Source organism: Carassius gibelio, chromosome B22 (genome assembly GCF_023724105.1).
Source record: "Carassius gibelio isolate Cgi1373 ecotype wild population from Czech Republic chromosome B22, carGib1.2-hapl.c, whole genome shotgun sequence".
Taxonomy (NCBI): domain Eukaryota; kingdom Metazoa; phylum Chordata; class Actinopteri; order Cypriniformes; family Cyprinidae; genus Carassius; species Carassius gibelio.
In genome coordinates, this window is record NC_068417.1 from 11257764 (window position 1) to 11276030 (window position 18267).

The 18267-nt window shown below is 36.4% G+C and overlaps 2 protein-coding genes across 3 annotated transcripts; one reads left to right on the plus strand and one right to left on the minus strand.

Annotated features, from left to right (window-relative positions):
• Window positions 1-1088: 1088 nt before the first annotated feature.
• LOC127988143 (uncharacterized) lies at window positions 1089-12996 on the minus strand. Of its 2 annotated transcripts, XM_052590744.1 has the most exons (8): window positions 12409-12725; window positions 9893-10343; window positions 9416-9727; window positions 8918-9253; window positions 7707-8006; window positions 7039-7173; window positions 4419-4481; window positions 1089-2739 (listed from the first exon to the last, which is right to left on the minus strand). In XM_052590744.1, the coding sequence occupies exons 2-8, from the start codon at window positions 10032-10034 to the stop codon at window positions 2417-2419; spliced, it is 1611 nt and encodes a 536-aa protein (XP_052446704.1). In that variant the 5' UTR covers window positions 10035-10343; window positions 12409-12725; the 3' UTR covers window positions 1089-2416. The 2 variants fall into 2 exon arrangements, with proteins under 2 accessions (XP_052446704.1, XP_052446705.1); XM_052590745.1 differs by lacking the exon at window positions 9893-10343 and having other exon boundaries at window positions 12409-12996.
• Window positions 12997-13510: 514 nt separating this feature from the next.
• LOC127988166 (uncharacterized) lies at window positions 13511-16666 on the plus strand. The gene is made up of 5 exons (XM_052590783.1): window positions 13511-14034; window positions 14316-14612; window positions 15045-15344; window positions 15522-15694; window positions 16314-16666. Exons 1-5 carry the CDS (start codon window positions 13986-13988, stop codon window positions 16416-16418), a joined length of 924 nt encoding a protein of 307 aa, XP_052446743.1. The 5' UTR covers window positions 13511-13985; the 3' UTR covers window positions 16419-16666.
• Window positions 16667-18267: the final 1601 nt, after the last annotated feature.

The window sequence follows — 18267 nt, forward strand, 5'->3', positions numbered from 1 at the left end:
ACACACACACACACACACAAACACACACTCATATAATGTAGCATGCCACTACATGTCCCATAAAGGTGATGCCTGTTTAAAGAAAGCCATTTGGTGGCATAGAAACCATTTATGTCAATTGTTTCATAATTTTTCATGGTTTTCTTCAATGTTTGAGGCATATTGAAACAGCTCTACCTGATTACTGTTCATGCTTTTATGTTGGACTCATTTCAGTTTTATCCAAAGGTATTTCTAAATCAATAGCATTATGTTTATTAAGGGCTTTATTATGACATTTATGACATGTTCCTACCAATATCCAGTGACAACTAAATGTCACATATAGTGATTTCGTCACCTGTACCACGCTACTTTGAATCATTTATCCAAGTGTTAATTATTAAAAAGGAAAATTATCCCATTCTTTTCGTCGCCATCAAAGTTTTCTCAGTCTTCCAAAAGTGTTCACGCCCCTTGGGAAGAAAAGGCACAACAGACACAACATCTAACTATACCTTCACTTCAAATGTTTAATGTTTTACAATGGGGTATATATAATGATATAATAAGGGTGGTACAGCCCTTTCAACCAATAAGATACAGATTACATACTGTATGTGCTGTATAAGAGCCAAAACAACAAGTTATATAAGGCACATATATGATCGGGAAATACTGGACATATAAGGAATACAACTGGCAGTGGGACTTTTCAACGTTCAGTTAATGACACACTAAACCCTAAACTAAACACTGACATAAAGAGATACAAGAACAGAGAACAGAGAGGGGGGGGGGGGGGGGAAGGGGAGAGGAAGGACAGATGAGATCACTCACACTCAAACAATGAACAGACAGAAACATCTGGAAGGGCGTGTACTTTTACTAACACCAAGATTTGCTAAATTCTATTTTATTTAATGACAGGATGCCACACTTTCCACATCATACAAACCTAATATTATTTTGCAGATCTCCTGACTCTGAGTCACAGACCATCAGGGTTCCCAGAACCCTTTGAGATCGCTTGCACTAGAAGGATGTGTATTTTGTTCTAACCAGGAGTTCACCTTTTTTTTTTTTTTATAAAAAAATGACAAAAATACTCCAATATTCCAGCTTTTTAATATCACATGAATATACAACGATTTGCCATACAGTTTTGACAATATTTACATATTTGGGGATGCTTTTATCGTGGCTTACACTGCATCCAATGTACACATTCACATTTTTACCAGTTCTTGCTTTTCCTGAAAATCTAACACATGACCTTGCTATTGCTGGTGCCACACTTTCTAGATTATGATTATATTTGAGGAGTTTAGCATGTGACTGTATTTTAAGCTCCAACACTAAAATTACTTTTCTGAAAACATTTAAAAGAGCATTTTATAGCCCTTAATTGATGTCTCAATGGCAAACTCCATCAAATAAATCTCAGAAAAATAGTATCAAACCAATATGTGCATAATGTGCGTGTGCTTTTTTGTTTTCAAATTAATCAAAAGTCAAATGTAAAACACAAATGACTGAAAAATCCTCCCAAATATAAATTTATTACGAACAACAGTAACATATTGCTTTCTTTAAGCTAGTTTTAACTAAACCAACACATTTTGTAACATTACACAATAAAGTTTATGTATGATAGTGTTGAAAAATACTGAAAATATTATTAATGCATTACAGATGTGTTGATGAATCATGTACTGGCAAATGTACCTTTTTAAAAAAAATGTAAAAAAATAAATAAAAAGTTTTGTTTTAGAAATGAACATAGATTATTATTATCTTTCAAATTAAAATATTTAAAAAACTTGACTGTTGAAATGATTCATCACAATCCTGTGAAAATAGTCCATACCGTAACTGCTCTTGACAAAGTAACAGTAAGACAGTGGAAGGTTCTCAACTGTAATGCACTGAAGACAACAAACGCCTTTCCTCTTCTATACTTGTACACACAATGAACTATTTACAAATACAGAGACACAGAAATTACATTAATCTGCTGGTACATGTGTGGTGAACTTCAGTCCTGTAAACATGAGCTTTAACTTCATAAAACCTCACCGGCCTGTAGCTTTGTAGTAACCCTTCAGACCTTGTTCAGGTGTATTGGAGCTGAACTCTGCAGGACTGTGGCTCTCCAGAACTGAGGTTTGCGAGCCCTGTGCTCATCTGCTGTGTTCCAAATTGAATAGTGTCTATCATGTGCTGCATTTGGTTTAGCTAACTTTTACTTACCTTGCAACCATTAAAAAAACGTTTGTTCTACAGTGGTGGCCAAAATTAGTGCCAAACCAGTATCTTTACTGGCTAAAAAATGGTTTAAAGCCACCACTGATTAGGGTCGGACTAAACTAAACCGAAAGCTAGGTCTCTGGGGAAAAGAACAAGCAACCCTGATCTATAATCTAAAATTAAATCATTATTCATTTGAAAGAGTAACACTGAATAACTTCAATGAGACATTTCCACTTCTGGTGATCTTTAGTTTATATTCTCCCGTGTGTTCAGTCTTGGTGTTTGTGATGGTCAGAGATCCAGTTTGATGATCCAGCTTCAGTCTGTTTCTGAATCTCCCATCAGGACCATTAGATGTGGTGGTCTCTCTGGTCCCTCCTTTGGTTTTAGCTATGACAGTGTCTTTGTCTCCAAACATCCACAGAACCTCATCACCTGTCTGTAGTTCAGCATCAGTGTTCAGTGTGACAGATTCTTCCTCCATCACTGACACTGACTTTATTCCATCTGTCACAGCAACACAGAAACAGGAAAATACAAAGCAGAATTAAGAGCAAGAAAACAAACCATATTAAAAAGCAGCATTTGCAATGCTCAATAACCTAAATGAACTTAGCATCTCATTATATGAATGTAAATGTAACCATAAATCTTTTATACAAGTCAAACAGCTCAGTTCCCATGTGTGTTTTGATCTGTGTTAGAATAATCATAGTTTTGGATTCATGTATGATAAGTTACTGTAATAAACACAGCATTAATTCACTAATCTGTTAGACGTAAGTGTTTATGTCTGATAACAGGTTGTAAATTTGGTTTAAGATCAGATAAATATTTTCACTTTTTTTTTTTTTTTTTTTTACTTCATTTACATTTTGACCGTTTTCTTTTTTTTTTTAAGAGTCTGTACTAGTTTACTGGTTTTATTTTGATGTACTCTAGACTCTTTATTTCATATATGTTTTTAGATTTTCATGTGTGAGTTTCATCAGTATTGCATGTGTTCGGTAACTCCAAATAACACATAAGTGTTCCCTGCACATCATTTGTTATTAAAAGCATACTTATTAAAGCATACTTCCATAATATATAGTATAGGCAAAAGTAGTATGTCCAAATTCTCAATACTCATATAAAAAGTTTAGACAAAATTTTCCAAAGGATGTCCATTACTCCTTTTTTTAAGTGTGCATATGATGAATACTTTACTATCCCATGAGGCCACATGAGAGGAATAATGAATGGATTTACTCAGTGCTGGGAAAAGTTCATTTTAAAAGTAATGCATTACAATATAGTTTTACTCCCTAAATAAGTAATTATGTTATTGTTTTCTGTAAAATAATTACTTTTGCATTAAACTTTCTCATCTGGTCTGGGCTTGTTTGTTTGTTGGCAAATGTAAAAGCCCTTTCACACCAAAACCTTAAATGAATAGGAAATGTAAATTCAAAAAGCTCAAACAAAACTTTCAGCTTTGCATCTGTTCTGGATTGCATAACGAAGAGGATGCAAAAGAAGTTCAACATAAATAAAACATGTTTAAACATTTTTCATTTTTGCTTATAACTGTACTATGGTTGAACTGGACCACTGAAGGCAAGCAGCAAAGACATCAGATTAATAAAATAAATAAAATTCTTGTTATTTAACATTTAAATATTACAGGTTTGTCCAATATTCATTTTGGGGAATGCTGAACCTGTTTTGTGCAAGTAAGATGAGTAAATGCATGTTAGCAGTTAGTCGAAAATTACTGTAATCATCATATTTATACAGCGCACACAATGCCTCTGTACTTACGATTATTAATCAGGGACTGATTAATAAACCCTCTGTACACTAAATTACATTCATACTCACAGCAAAACACTATATAAATAACACATTCTGACACTTCATGAATATTCATAATCTAAGACTTTGGGATGTCCTGAAGCCATTGCTCTGCGTTTCTTATTGTTTAAAGGGGACATTGGAAGAATTTTGTTTGTTTGTTTGTTTCTGCCAGCTAGGAAAAGCTGAAAAGAAACACGCATCCAGTCTGTTATGGGCTATTTGCGTCTGAAAGTTTCATCCAGCGAGCTACCTGAATCTGCAGTCAGTTTCTACTGCTACTAAGTAGATAGTCCAATTTTAACCAAAGTTTGTTACAGACATTACTTGAAAACCCTAAAGGATCTTACCGCCTTTTGGAAAAAGGGCATCCAAAGTCCCATTCTCTTTGTCCTGACGGCTGAGCGGCCCTTCTAAAAAAAAAAAGAAAACAAAAAAAAGTTGGCTCAATTCATAATCAGCCCCAAAGTGGCCAAGATCACTCTAAACCATGCAGCCAAAAGACCAGCTAGAACCATACCAGCTTCAACATGACAGTCATAAAGCACACACACACACACACACACACACACACACACAACAGTTTGGTGTTTGAAACAGTTTGAAACCTGTGGCCAGAGGTCGGCTGCACCAGCTGTGCATAAGTTACAATTTAGTTTAATTTTGATATAAAGGGGCACTAAACTCCAAGTTATGCACTACAAATTATTCTTGCATTACACCGTTAAATTTAGCAATTCTACATATAAACTAAATATTTATGGATGCATCTGGCCTTAAGTAATTATTTGAACAAAATGGCAAACTGAATGAATCACATTAAAAAGTCAAAAATACTTTAGTACTTCATACATATTCAGTATAATAATGCTGACATTTAGACTTGTTGAATGTTGATAGAGAACATTATGTGACTTTGATTACTTTGTAAGTGGCTCTTCAGCAAGAGCATAATCTACACAGCGCACTTCTGTGTTCATCGCTCCGTATTGTGTGTGTTAAATAAAATCCATCATAAAAAATCATGGAATTTCTTATGTTTTTTATCTGTATCTTTTTTATTGTTCATTATTAATTTCAAATACAGTTTCTGAATGTTATTCACGTTAAAGTAGTATCATTTTTTTTAGAAAAGCTTATTTATCATTAATCACATGAGGAAAACGAAGCAACAATCAAGGATAAATTGAAATTCGCAGCATTTAAACATATTTCAAGGCTGATGTTGGATCTTTAATCATAAACATCGAGCATCGCGTTAGTTCAGTCAGGCCACGTTAGTCACGCTGGCATCAGCTGACAGTCAGCTGTTTCTGACGTGTACCAATCCAGTCTTGACACCTATCACCTGCGGTCTTTTTAAATTCCCATTCTTCAGTGTCTCTTCAATCGCATTGCTGCTTGCTAGGGCTGTGCAAAAAATCTAATGTGATCTTCATGCACATCTCATCAGTAAAGACGTTCCTGTAATTAGAAGTATATCTCCAGCACGTGCGTTCAGATCAGGGTTGCCAGGTTTTCACAACAAATCCTGCCCAGTTGCTTCTCAAAAATAGTCCAAAACTAGCCCAATCGTGTTTCCAGGAGGTTTCCCGATAAAAAATTGCTTTCCGGGGTTAAAATATACGTTTTTTAACAGGGTTGCCTTGGTAAAATCGCATTTTAGGGGCTAAATATCACGTTATTTGTATTGGGGTCGCTGTGACCCGCGGACATGAAAAACAACCACCTCAGACTTGGCAACACTGGTTGGCATCGAGCCGTAATTCACTGACAATCTACACAAAATCGATGTTAAAATCGCAGGCGATTCTTTGTCGATTTTGAAAGCGATTTTGTGTTAGTTGTCGGTAGACTACAGCTCTGTGTAGTAACTGTCGCTCCACCTGAACCAGTGTTGCCAAGTCTGCGGGTGTTTTTCCATGTCCGCGGTTTGAAGCAATCCCAATACCAATAACGTGATATTTAGGCGCTAAAATGTGAATTTTACCAAGACAACCATGCCAAAAAACAAAACGTATATTTTAAACCCGGGAAGCAAATTTTTTTTTTTCTGGGAACCTCTTGGAATTGCGGACTAGTTTTGGACTAGTTTTGAGAAGCAACTGGGCAGGATTTGTTGAGAAAACCTGGCAACCCTGATCTGAATGCACATGCTGGAGATATACTTCTAATTACAGGAGCGTCTTTACTGATGAGATGTGCATGAAAATCGCATTCGATTTTTTGCACAGCCCTACCTCTTGCAATTAACTCCCTCCTCCAACCCCAACTCCACCAATTGAACCTGTAATCCGATCTAACTTGTTCTTTCTTTATAGTCTTTTCATTGGAAGCAGCCTCTATCACATTTTGTTTACAACTCACGTAATTGAAATTGTGAATTGAAATTATATATGTATCCCTGTATGTATGTTTGTCTTGCTGCTCTTCCTGCTCTGTCCAAGCATGGCTGCATGGACAGGCGTGTGGAGTGTTGCCCAAAACATAACCATACCAACAACACTAACTGTATGCAATTATAATTGTCATAAATATACTTGACGGAAGTGGTCCTGATTGAAATCATATTATATGGCTATGCATTACTTTAGGACCTACCAGCTATTTTAAGAACAAATGGTGCAGAGTTAGTTACAAACTAGTTTAGTTGTTTCTAAGCCTCTACAATGGACTTTATGATCTAATTTAGGTACTAACTTATGAATGGCTGGTGCAAACCTATAAAACTGGCTGGTAAGTGAAGACTGAGCCTTGAGAACTACTCTGACCAACTAACAATAATCAGATCCAAATAAGACAGTTACCTTATTTAACTGATGTTAGAATTGTTTTGACCATTCTTGAAGAAAAAATGATATGACTAGCTTACAAGACTAATCTAAGAAGTCTATGCAACTGGCCACATAATATAAACATATTTACACCTTTAAATTCCCATATAATTCAGAAAAAAGCCAATTGCCTTACCCTTGCTTGTATTAGCTGTAATATGATTTACTTTACGTTTTAGGCAGATACAGTAAATCACACAAGCAGCTGCAGCTCCAAACACCAGCAGAATAGTACTAACTATCCACGCTGTTTTGTCTGATGAACCTGGTACTGTGAAGACAAAGAGAGACAGTCGTTAGTGGGAATCAATAAATCTGACTATAACACTTGCATTTGGCTAAAACTTAGTTTACATGAATCTGTTTCTGTTTTATGTCAATCCTAAATCACCCTTTAATGCAATTTCAGATATTACGTTTATCTTCTTTATTGCATTGGTTGAGGGAAACAACCTTAAAAGCAGTAACTGCAGATTACAGATGTTAAATCTTCCTACACGCTACAGGCTCTCGTTGACATGTTCATAGATAAATGATCAGTGCATTAATGCATTAGTTGAGTTTTACTGTTTTAGCTATAGGGGCTAACTGAAAAGATTACACACACACTAATACAAAAATAATAAAAGACACAATATTAGTGAGAACATAAGTGTAATCAACTTTAATCAATAGCATCATTTAAATAAAACTATTATTTTTAATAAAGTAAAACAAACTATTAATAAAGAAACGTAAAAAAATAAATAAAGTTATGTTTAACTATTCAAAATAATATGTTTCACAGTCAAAAGACTGACTCACCACTTAAAGTAACATTGAATCTCTGGTGTACATTTTGTCTGTTGCTTAGGATCTTCAGTTCATAGAGTCCAGAGTTTGAGATTGTGCATTTTGTTATGGTCAGAGATCCAGTTTGATTGTCAAGCTGCAGTTTGTCTCTGAATCTTTCATCATCATCATAAAGCTGAGCTCCTTTATTGATTACAGCAAGGACAGTGTCCCCAAACATCCATGTCATGGAATCATAAATCTGTACTTCAGTAAAACCAGTCCGTAGAGTGACTGATTCTCCCTCCTTCACTGTCTCGGACTTTATTTCACCTGTGATAACAAACACGTGAACTTCATTTGACACAAACTTAATTAAGATTACTTGAAAATAAACTAAAATCCATGCAGACTCTTTTACATTTGTGACCTCAGTAGGCAAAAAACAATCCCACATAGCAACATTGTGTCGGCCCAGATCCGGCCCACATATGGCACCCGTGGAAAGATGATCTGGCCCACATGCAGCGTGGAATGATGGCACTTGGGCGGATCGCTCCTGTTTGCCAGATTTGAGCCACAAGCAGACCATAGCAATGAAACATGTCAGCCAAGAGTAAAGAAATTAACCAGAACTGGACCTTATCTGAGCCACAAAATCTGTGTTTATAAATATGAAGTAATTTCATCCTTAATAAGCCTGTTAACAAGCAGAATCACTGATGGAAAGATATGTGGTTCATTTCTTTACTCTTGGCTGACATGTTTCATTGCTATGGTCTGCTTGTGGCTCAAATCTGGCAAACAGGAGCGATCCGCCCAAGTGCCATCATTCCACGCTGCATGTGGGCCAGATCATCTTTCCACGGGTGCCAGATGTGGGCCAGATCTGGGCCGACACAACCTTGCTGTGTGGGATTGTTCAATACTCAATAATTGAATATACATAAAGTTATTACATTTAAATTAAAAACCATATCTCCATGTATGAAGTTGAGAATCCAGATCAGAAAACCATACCTAGTGGCTTTATTTTAACTCATGATATATTAGTAAGATCGGTGTTACGTTCCCGATGCACATCCAAGCACAAACAAAGCACATTTTGTAGAAAAAAGATCAATCTGTACGGTTTTTCTTGTTTGAGAAGCAAGATATAGGTTACAATAGGGAATAAAATACTATGGCAGGTGACTTTGCTATTACTGTTAGTTTCAAAAACATGAAATACACAAGCTACTCACCGCTGACCATGACAATGAATGACTTGTGTATGGTGTGTTTGCTGCTGCTGGTACTGATGTCCACTTCATACAGTCCAGAGTGTCTGATCCCTATGTTCTTGATGGTCAGAGATCCAGTCAAATAGTCTAGCTGTAGATTGTGTCTAAATCTCCCATCAGGTCCATCATATGTAGAGACTTTTCTAGCCTTTCTATCGATTTCAGCTATAGGAGAGTTTTGATGTCCAAACCTCCACTGTATCTCATCATCTCTCTGTATTTCAGTAAGATCTGTGTGTAGAGTGACTGAATCTCCCACCAGCACTGACACCGACTTCACGTCATCTACAGGCACAACTGGAGAACAAACAATAATAGTTACTGCAACACCTGTGTGAGGTCAAAAAGAAACAGTTCTACGACTAAATAATCATTACAGATATGCTGCTATTCATGGCCATTTCTAGGAACATGAACACTAAAGTAGAAGCTAATTACAATGTTTAAAATAATACTCACCACTGACATTGAATATCTTGTTTAAACTATGTTTGCTGCTGGTTACTTCATAAAGTCCAGAGTGTTCAGTTCTGATGTTTCTAATGGTAAGAGCTCCAGTTTGATTGTCCAGTTTCAATCTTCCTCTGAATCTCCCTTCAAGAACATCATCAAATGTAATGCTCTTATTGGCTGCTCTGTTGATTTGAGCTGTGAGGGTGCCTTGGGGGCCAAACCTCCACTGTATCACATCATCTGTCTCTATTCCAGTAAGACCGCTGTGTAGAGTGACAGATTCTCCCTCCTTCACTGACACGGACTCATCAAACACACCTGCAAAAAAAAAAAGGGACAGCTGAATGGACAAACAATTAAACAGAAACGATTATAAACTGTCATTCTACAGATAACTTTTTAAAGTTTGGTTCCAAAATGTGATCATGTTTATTGACTACAAATTGAGGATTGAAGACTAATTTAAAAACATTGACCACCAACCAGTAACAGCTCCCTCACAGATGAACTGAAGCCCTTTAATGCTTGCTTTGATCGTATAATCACTGAAGCACTTCAAAGCTGAGCTCCACACAATGACCTGTCTCTCTCTTTTTTTTTCTAATTTGAGATAGTGATGTGACATTCAGCCAAGTATGGTGATCCATACTCAGAATTGGTGCTCTGCATTTAACCCATCCAAAGTGCACACACACAGCAGTGAACACACACCCGGAGCAGTGCTCATCATTTATGCTGCAGCACCTGGGGAGAAGTTGGGGGTTCAGTGCCTTGCTCAAGGGCACCTCAGTCGTGGTACCGCTGGCCTGAGACTCGAACCCACAACCTTAGGGTTAGGAGTCAAACTCTCCAACTGCTAGGCCATGACTTCACCCTTCATTGCAAGTGTATGACATTTGGTATAGAAATAAACAATGGTAATTAAGTGCTTTTCCTAAAAATGAGAAAGAAAATACAGGGTAATAAAACCGTATGAACTACAAATAAAGTCAGTATGTGAGGCTAAATAGAGGGCTCCGAAAATTCTTCACAAAGAACACAAAGAATGGCCTTCTCAGCTGCCATAGTTGCAACTCTTGCGTCATCAGAACAGTGTGTTCAATGCATCACCGTTTCTGTTTTAAAAACGTTGTGCAACGTTTTGTCGGGGCTGAACGCAGCCCAGGGGCCTGTTCTTCGTACATCGCTTATTACATCTGAGATCAAATGACACATCCAAGATGATATCATTGTGCTAATCATGATCCGGTTAATTGGGTTCTTCGAACACACCTGTTGTGTATGATTAGTATCGCTGGATTGAGTTATCGGAGATAATTGCGCGTTCATGTGTTGGTTTAAAAGGGGATATGTATCGATACTCGAAACCATGATCAGCAGTGCAGCGATTGGCTGGTGGCAAGACGGCAATGTAATGACGTCATATAATTTAAAATGACACCCGACGAAAAACTTGACAAATTTCTGGACTTTTATAAGGAAACAGCCAAGCAAACAAAACTACATAAATGTTATAATAGATATATGACACAGATAATTGTTTTTATTAGAATTTTTTTTTCATGATTCCCAATTGAAAGTGACATGACATTCAGCCTGGTATGGTGAACCATACTCAGAATTTGTGCTCTGCATTTAACCCATCCAAAGTGCACGCACGCACACACAGCCATTTTTGCTGCGGCGCAGTTGGGGGTTCGATGCCTTGCTCAAGGGCACCTCAGTCATGGTATTGAAGGTGGAGAGAGAACTGTACATGCACTCCCCCCACCCACAATTCCTGCCAGCCCAAGACTTGAACTCACAACCCTTCGAATGTGAGTCTGATTCTCTAACCACTAGGCCATGACTTCCAATTATTTAGACTCGCAATTTATAATAGTTGTGCAGTCTTTATATTTTTATTTCAATGTAGAAATTATCTATTCATTTCATTTTATATTTGGACAGATTTGTTACGTGACAGCATTAATGAAAGTTTCTTAAGGGTCAATATCATGTTATCTGCATCTCCTGCGCTCCATCAAGCCACTCTTATAATAGCAGTCATCACTCAAAATAATGCACGACTCTATTATCTGTATAGCATGTGTGTAAGACTCTAATACAATTATGAAGTAATACTTTTATGACAAATAAATATTTCAGTGAGTAAAACTGGCTGTGTCTATATAGGCTGTTATGGACTACACAGCATTTTTATATTATTTTTAAATATTTTTTTTAATGATTGTTATTTTAAATTATTTTCCCTGGATCAGTACGATACTCTTGTAATAAAGTAGCGGTGGTAGCAGACATATGCTGAGTATCAGTTCTGGTTTAAAAGAAGCGATCTAATCCTTATTACATGAAATAAGCTGCGGATGAGCTTCGAAGAACCAAATGATCCAAGATCACGCCAAATCGTCAACAATCAAATCCAGCTAACCGAGTTAGCGAAGTACGAAGAACAGGCCACAGGACACTGCTTACATGTTTTTATGGCAAACCCCACCCTTAGCTTAGATTAAGACTGCTCTCTATTCCTTACTAAAAGTTTGTCTCAGCAGCTTTGTGAATAGGTTTTAGAAGGAAACTCGTAGCTAAAATCTTTAACTGCTATTCAGGAGAACTCTTCGTGGTAAGATGTTTTGTGACATTGGTTTGGATTAGTAACGAAACAACAATATCTTTGTTATATATATATATATATATATATATATATATATATATATATATATATATATATATATATATATATATATATATAATAAAAAACGTTGACGCTAATGTGTTACAACCATCCCCAGTCTCCAATTATTACAACAAAAATAATAATAATAATAATTAAAACGATAACAAACCATGTTGTTTGCTGCACTACATAATATAAGTTATCATCGTTCATTTATTTTGTAAACTGGGAATAAAGAAATTAAAATGACATTTGTGAAAACAAACGTTACGCACTCAAAATGAAACCGAAACAAATAAAACATAACAAACATAAACTTTACCGGCAATGAAAAATTGGAGTACAAAGAGCAGTAACATGCTCTTCATATTGTTAAAGACGTCCATGAAATCGGAGTTTACGAGGATGATCTGTGGAGAGATTTATTGTAATAATCCGCTCTGTTGTGATCTGTTGAAGTCTCTTACGACGACTACCAGGAAATCACGGAAAACAAAACAGAAGATCGATGGATAAAGTCCATCACGACTGCTGATTAATTTATTTGATAAGCCAGTGTCTGATACTGAAAGAATAAATTATCTTCTCTACTCTCACGAATATAAAATAAAGAAAAAAAAGTGGACACCTTCTTTGCACCCACCTACATACAAGCACAACCTCTAATAAGGGCTGGACAGAAGTTTTATGACAGACGAATCATTGGCTCAAGATGAACTCAGCCGACATTTAAATCAAACGTCAGTTATTATTGACATTCTTTACGGGCATGTAATAGACAAAAAAACACATAGCACAACACAATTTTTGAAAACGAGTAACCTTCATAAAAAAAATCTACTCCCACTACTTTCATAGTATTTTAGTAAGCCCACTAATTTTTCCATCCCAAATTTTCACCAAACCAGATTCAGCCAGATTCTCTGAAGACCGGATATCAACAACTGTCATAAATTGCCAACAAACACTAGTCACTAGTGGGCGCTCATGTAGCATGAGCTTAACAGAATTTGAAAGAATTGAAAATATATCGAAAATAAATCAATTGCATGAATAGAATAGAGTGAGATGCAGATATGTGATGGAGGTGGTAACAAATAATACGGGTTGTTTTGGTATTATAATATAAAATAATATAATATAATATAATATAATATAATATAATATAATATAATATAATATAATAAAAAAAATTGATTACATCAGAGAGCAAGATTACGACATTAAAAAAAGAGAAAGATGACAAATCTACTGTCACTCCCCTTCTCTAATATACTATTATAACACCAAGTGTAGTTTCATATATACATTACATATTTGAAAATGAGCATGCTATAAAATTTGCATCAAATGTGGTTTGACCTGTACTAATTTTATGCGACTTGTGTATGCTTGTAAATTTACTAAGCCATCATATGAGTCCATTTTAAAACATAACGATAACAGACTACCTGGAGTAGGAACTTATGAAACTGCAGTAGGCCTATATTTATGTAAATTATGTATTAGATGGTGGAAATAAGTGAATTAAGGGTACAATGTAGAGAGACGATTAGAAGTCACATGACAGAAATGTAACCAGTGTTACTGTTAAATATGTTTGATAACATAAATGCAAAAGTTACTGTATATTAGTTTAGAGTTTGAGACATTATAAACAGCAGCATGTGTTACTAGACCTAATATTATGCACTCCAGTCCAAAAATGTATTTCTATATCATCCACACACACTTTATGAGAAACCCAACCTCCCCATCTCTCTCTCTCGCTCTCTCTCTCTCAAACCCACACCAGGTTTAGTCTGAAGTTGTCATTACTCGTGTGTTAGTGTAAAAGCACTTTCCTTTAAACCACGACTCATTTCTCTGCAAACATCCTGAGTGAGAATAGTTTGGGCGATGTTTCACTCGTTTGTCTTGTGCTGTTTTTGCTTGTGCCATTTGGCTGGTAAGTGATACAAATGTAGCGGTTTTAATTCTGGCATATTGTGATCTTACATTAATGAAATATTCAGTGCGTTTGGTGCCTAGTGTAGAACATGATGTCAAATGTACATCAAAGACTTATCAAGCTGTATAGATAAATATAATATCGTTACATGTTTTTGTTTTCGGAAACAAAAATCATTCTTGTGTTTTTTAAAGTGGTCTCATTTTAAAACATGCATGTGTGAAAAAAAACACCTTACTCAGAAGTCAGTAATAACTGGAAATGCATCTGTTCTCCAGGTGTGTTTGCTGATACAGCCCCAGTGAAGTCAGTGTCAGTGATGGAGGGAGATTCGGTCACTCTACACCCTGATGCTGAACTACAGACAGATGATGTGATCCAGTGGAGGTTTGGATCTGAAAACACTCTCATAGCTGCCATCAACCGAGGGACTGGAAGCTTCTCCACAATTACTGACAGACTGACACTGGACAAGACGACTGGATCTCTAACCATCACAGACACCACGATCACAGACGCTGGACTTTATCAGATCAGAGCGAGCATCATATACAGATTCAGTGTTACTGTCTATGGTGAGTAAACAACTACTGTACTAATATAACGGTTTGCAATTATACAAGGTCAACTGGTGATTTCGGAGTACACTCACTTTCTCTTTCATGAGAGCATTTCCTCTCTTTGGCTGTTATGTCGTAAACTCAAGGGGCAAGGTTTCTAGACCATGAATTTTTAGGTGCGTAATATTCAAATCAAAATTTTTGTTAGCTGTCATATTTAATAAAGGTATGATCATTTGTATGATGTGATTGGCGGAATACAAACATTTCATGAATCACACGTGAACCCTCCCCTAAGTTGATTTGTGCTGCACTCGTTTTTACGTGTTGTTTAGAACACTTTAATGCACAAATCCCTGCAAAAAAACAACAACAAGATGTTATTACAAAGATCAAACACATTAGAATGTGCTGATATTGAAAAGTATTTATGTCTCATGTTTTCAGCTCGTCTGCCTGTTCCTGTCATCAGCAGTAACTCTTCACAAAATCCCTCATCATCATCATCTTCATCGCAGCAGAATTGTTCACTGGTGTGTTCAGTGGTGAATGTGGGTCATGTGACTCTCTCCTGGTACAAAGGAAACAGTTTATTGTCCAGCATCAGTGTGTCTGATCTCAGCATCAGTCTCTCTCTACCTCTGGAGGTGGAGTGTCTGGATGATTTCTACAGCTGTGTTGTGGCTTATTCATTCACAAACCAGACCACACTTCTCAACAACACTCAGCTCTGTCAACCATGTTCAGGTATATCAGAAGTGATAATAATGATCGAATGAGCAGATTTTTTATTTCCCTGACTAAAACATCATAAGCAGTTGCATTGTCTTCATACACACCCCTGATTATATTTGCTACAGAGATCAGGATAGTGTTTACTGTAATACAAAATTTTATCTCTTTGTTGTTCTTACCTTCCTTCAGAATCTGTCCACTGCTGTGGTTCTACTGAAGCTGTGATCCGATTGGTCGTTTCCACTCTGGTGGGCGTGGCTACTGTCGCTGTGCTGGTTTATGACATCAGACCCAGGAAAGAAGAACAGCAGAGAAGTCAAGACCTCATACCAACTAACCATGCTCTCGTACCAGACAGCAAGGTGATATTCACAGTAATATATGAACCAATACATAATCAATGCAACGAGGGAGAATCTACAGCCAACCAGTTATTATAACAAAACAAACCTGGACAGAGTGACAGGGACCCCAACGTTTATTATGTTAAACACATGATATATTGGTCTAGAAACACTGAAAAATGGTTTTCCAAAATGATTCATGGTCACAAAAGTGAGGAGTATTATGAAAATTTTACTTTACTAAAATTAAATGAATAACATTACACCCAGAAATGAAAATTCTGTCATCATTTACTCACTCTCAAGTCATTTTTAAACCTGTGATGTTCATGCGTCTGTCAAACAAAATGTGGGTTACCTAATAGTTGCCGGTAGCCATTCACATCCATAGTATAGAAAAAATAATAATAATCATGTGGAGGTTAATGGCTACCATCAACCAGTATAACAGTATAACTGTTACCAATACTCTTCTATTTGACATTCAACAAAAGAACTGAACTCAAACAGGTTCAGAACTACCTGAGTGTAAGTAAATGATCACAGAGTTTATTATTTTTGGGGGTGAACTATCCCTTTAATTGTATTCATTGATTTTATCTGTGCATCTTGTGAGAGTGTTTGTGTTGTCTTTCAGAAACTTAAAGAGGAGGATGAGATGTATGAAGGTGTGAGTTTGACACCTAGTACATCCAAGCAGTCTTGGGCTCATGAACTCTCTATACACAAACACCACAACTGATTTCATACAAGCTTAAAAGGACACAGACAACTCAGGTTATTTGTGGGCGCTTCTGGGGTTAAATGTTAATGCCTATTTATCAGCCCCCTTTTAAGTCCACTTATATTGTAAACATCAAAGTACTGAGGTCACTCGCAGTGAACTGAAAGTAATTCACTGAATGCATTTAACACTCGTGCAGCTCCATTTGTGAGTCAAACCGAAACCTGCTGTGGTCTTGTGACATAGATCTGCTGGACAAACAGCTTGTGTACAGAGGTGGAGAGTCCAGGGGTCAGAAAGTAAAAGTCCTGCCACATTTTTGCTCCACCCATGAACTCAGCAGCTGATTTCACCAGAGGAGGAAACAAGTCATTCCTTCCAAGTCACAAACTAGTCTCAACTCAAATCCCAAGTCCTCAAAGAGTTAAAGTCAATGAGATAATTAAGAGACTAATTAAATGATGATTGTGCATTGGTGATGAACACCTGCTGTTATTGTGCGTTACAGAGGATCAGATGCTGATGTTTTATTGGTTAAAATTATGCCACCATCATGGAGATCAGTGTTTGCTTTAGTTGGGCTCTTGACCCTTTTAATAATTCAGAGTAATTTGCTTTTAAACACTTGCGGTTGTGTTACGTAGTAAACATTAACACATTGCTGAATTAAAAGCTTGAAGTAGAAAATTTAATTGCCCTTTTTTCATCTAAAACATTTTAATTAACTTCATGAAGGTGTCTCTCTTTGGTTTGTTAAATTATGTTCAGCAATTACTGAACTACAAAAAAATTCCTATTAAACAAATATTATTGTAATGCTTAAATATTGGGGCAAAAAATTGTACAGGCTCGGGATTTTAGACATGAGCACTTATCATATGATCCTCAACAGTGGTTACAATAATTATTCATGCTACAGTGCATAATCAGAGTTTTTACTATGGTGTTACCCAGCATGCACTTCAGCTTGAAGCGTTTTGTTGATTGTCACCATTGTTGAGATTAATATGCTGGGTCATGATGTCTGTGCGTCTTATTAGGAAAAGATTTCGAAAAATTTATATGTATTACATACATTAGGAAATGTATTCATTATAGTGATTAAACCAACGGTTCCACAAGGTAGGTTATTTAAAAACTGAACATTTGTTAATAATAAATACATAAAATTGTTTTGGAAATAAACAGCCTGATGCCTAATAATTACTTCATCATGTAAAACCGGCTAGTAACGGTTTTCTGCACAGCACTGATCACACTGTTTTATAACAGCACATGTACTTTTACAGAGAAATATCTAACATAAGAAACCAAAGGTCAAGAGCCCAACTGAAGCAAACACTGATCTCCATGATGGTGGCATAATTTTAACCAATAAAACATCAGCATCTGATCCTCTGTAACGCCCAATAACAGCAGGTGTTCATCACCAATGCACAATCATCATTTAATTAGTCTCTTAATTATCTCATTGACTTTAACTCTTTGAGGACTTGGGATTTGAGTTGAGACTAGTTTGTGACTTGGAAGGAATGACTTGTTTCCTCCTCTGGTGAAATCAGCTGCTGAGTTCATGGGTGGAGCAAAAATGTGGCAGGACTTTTACTTTCTGACCCCTGGACTCTCCACCTCTGCTTGTGTACGAGAATTTGTCTATTACTGGACGTTTGTTGTTCATGTGTGTTTGCTTTTGTCTTCTTTTTACGTTCTGCTAATATAAATCTCAATGTTTTGATTTCCTTTTTTATACAGTACAGTTTTACTGTGGAATAAATCACTGAATCAAATCTTGCTGTTTGATAAACAATCTTAAACCAAACTGTGAGATCGTACTGTGTGGTTGAGAAATAAGAAAATACCATCTACT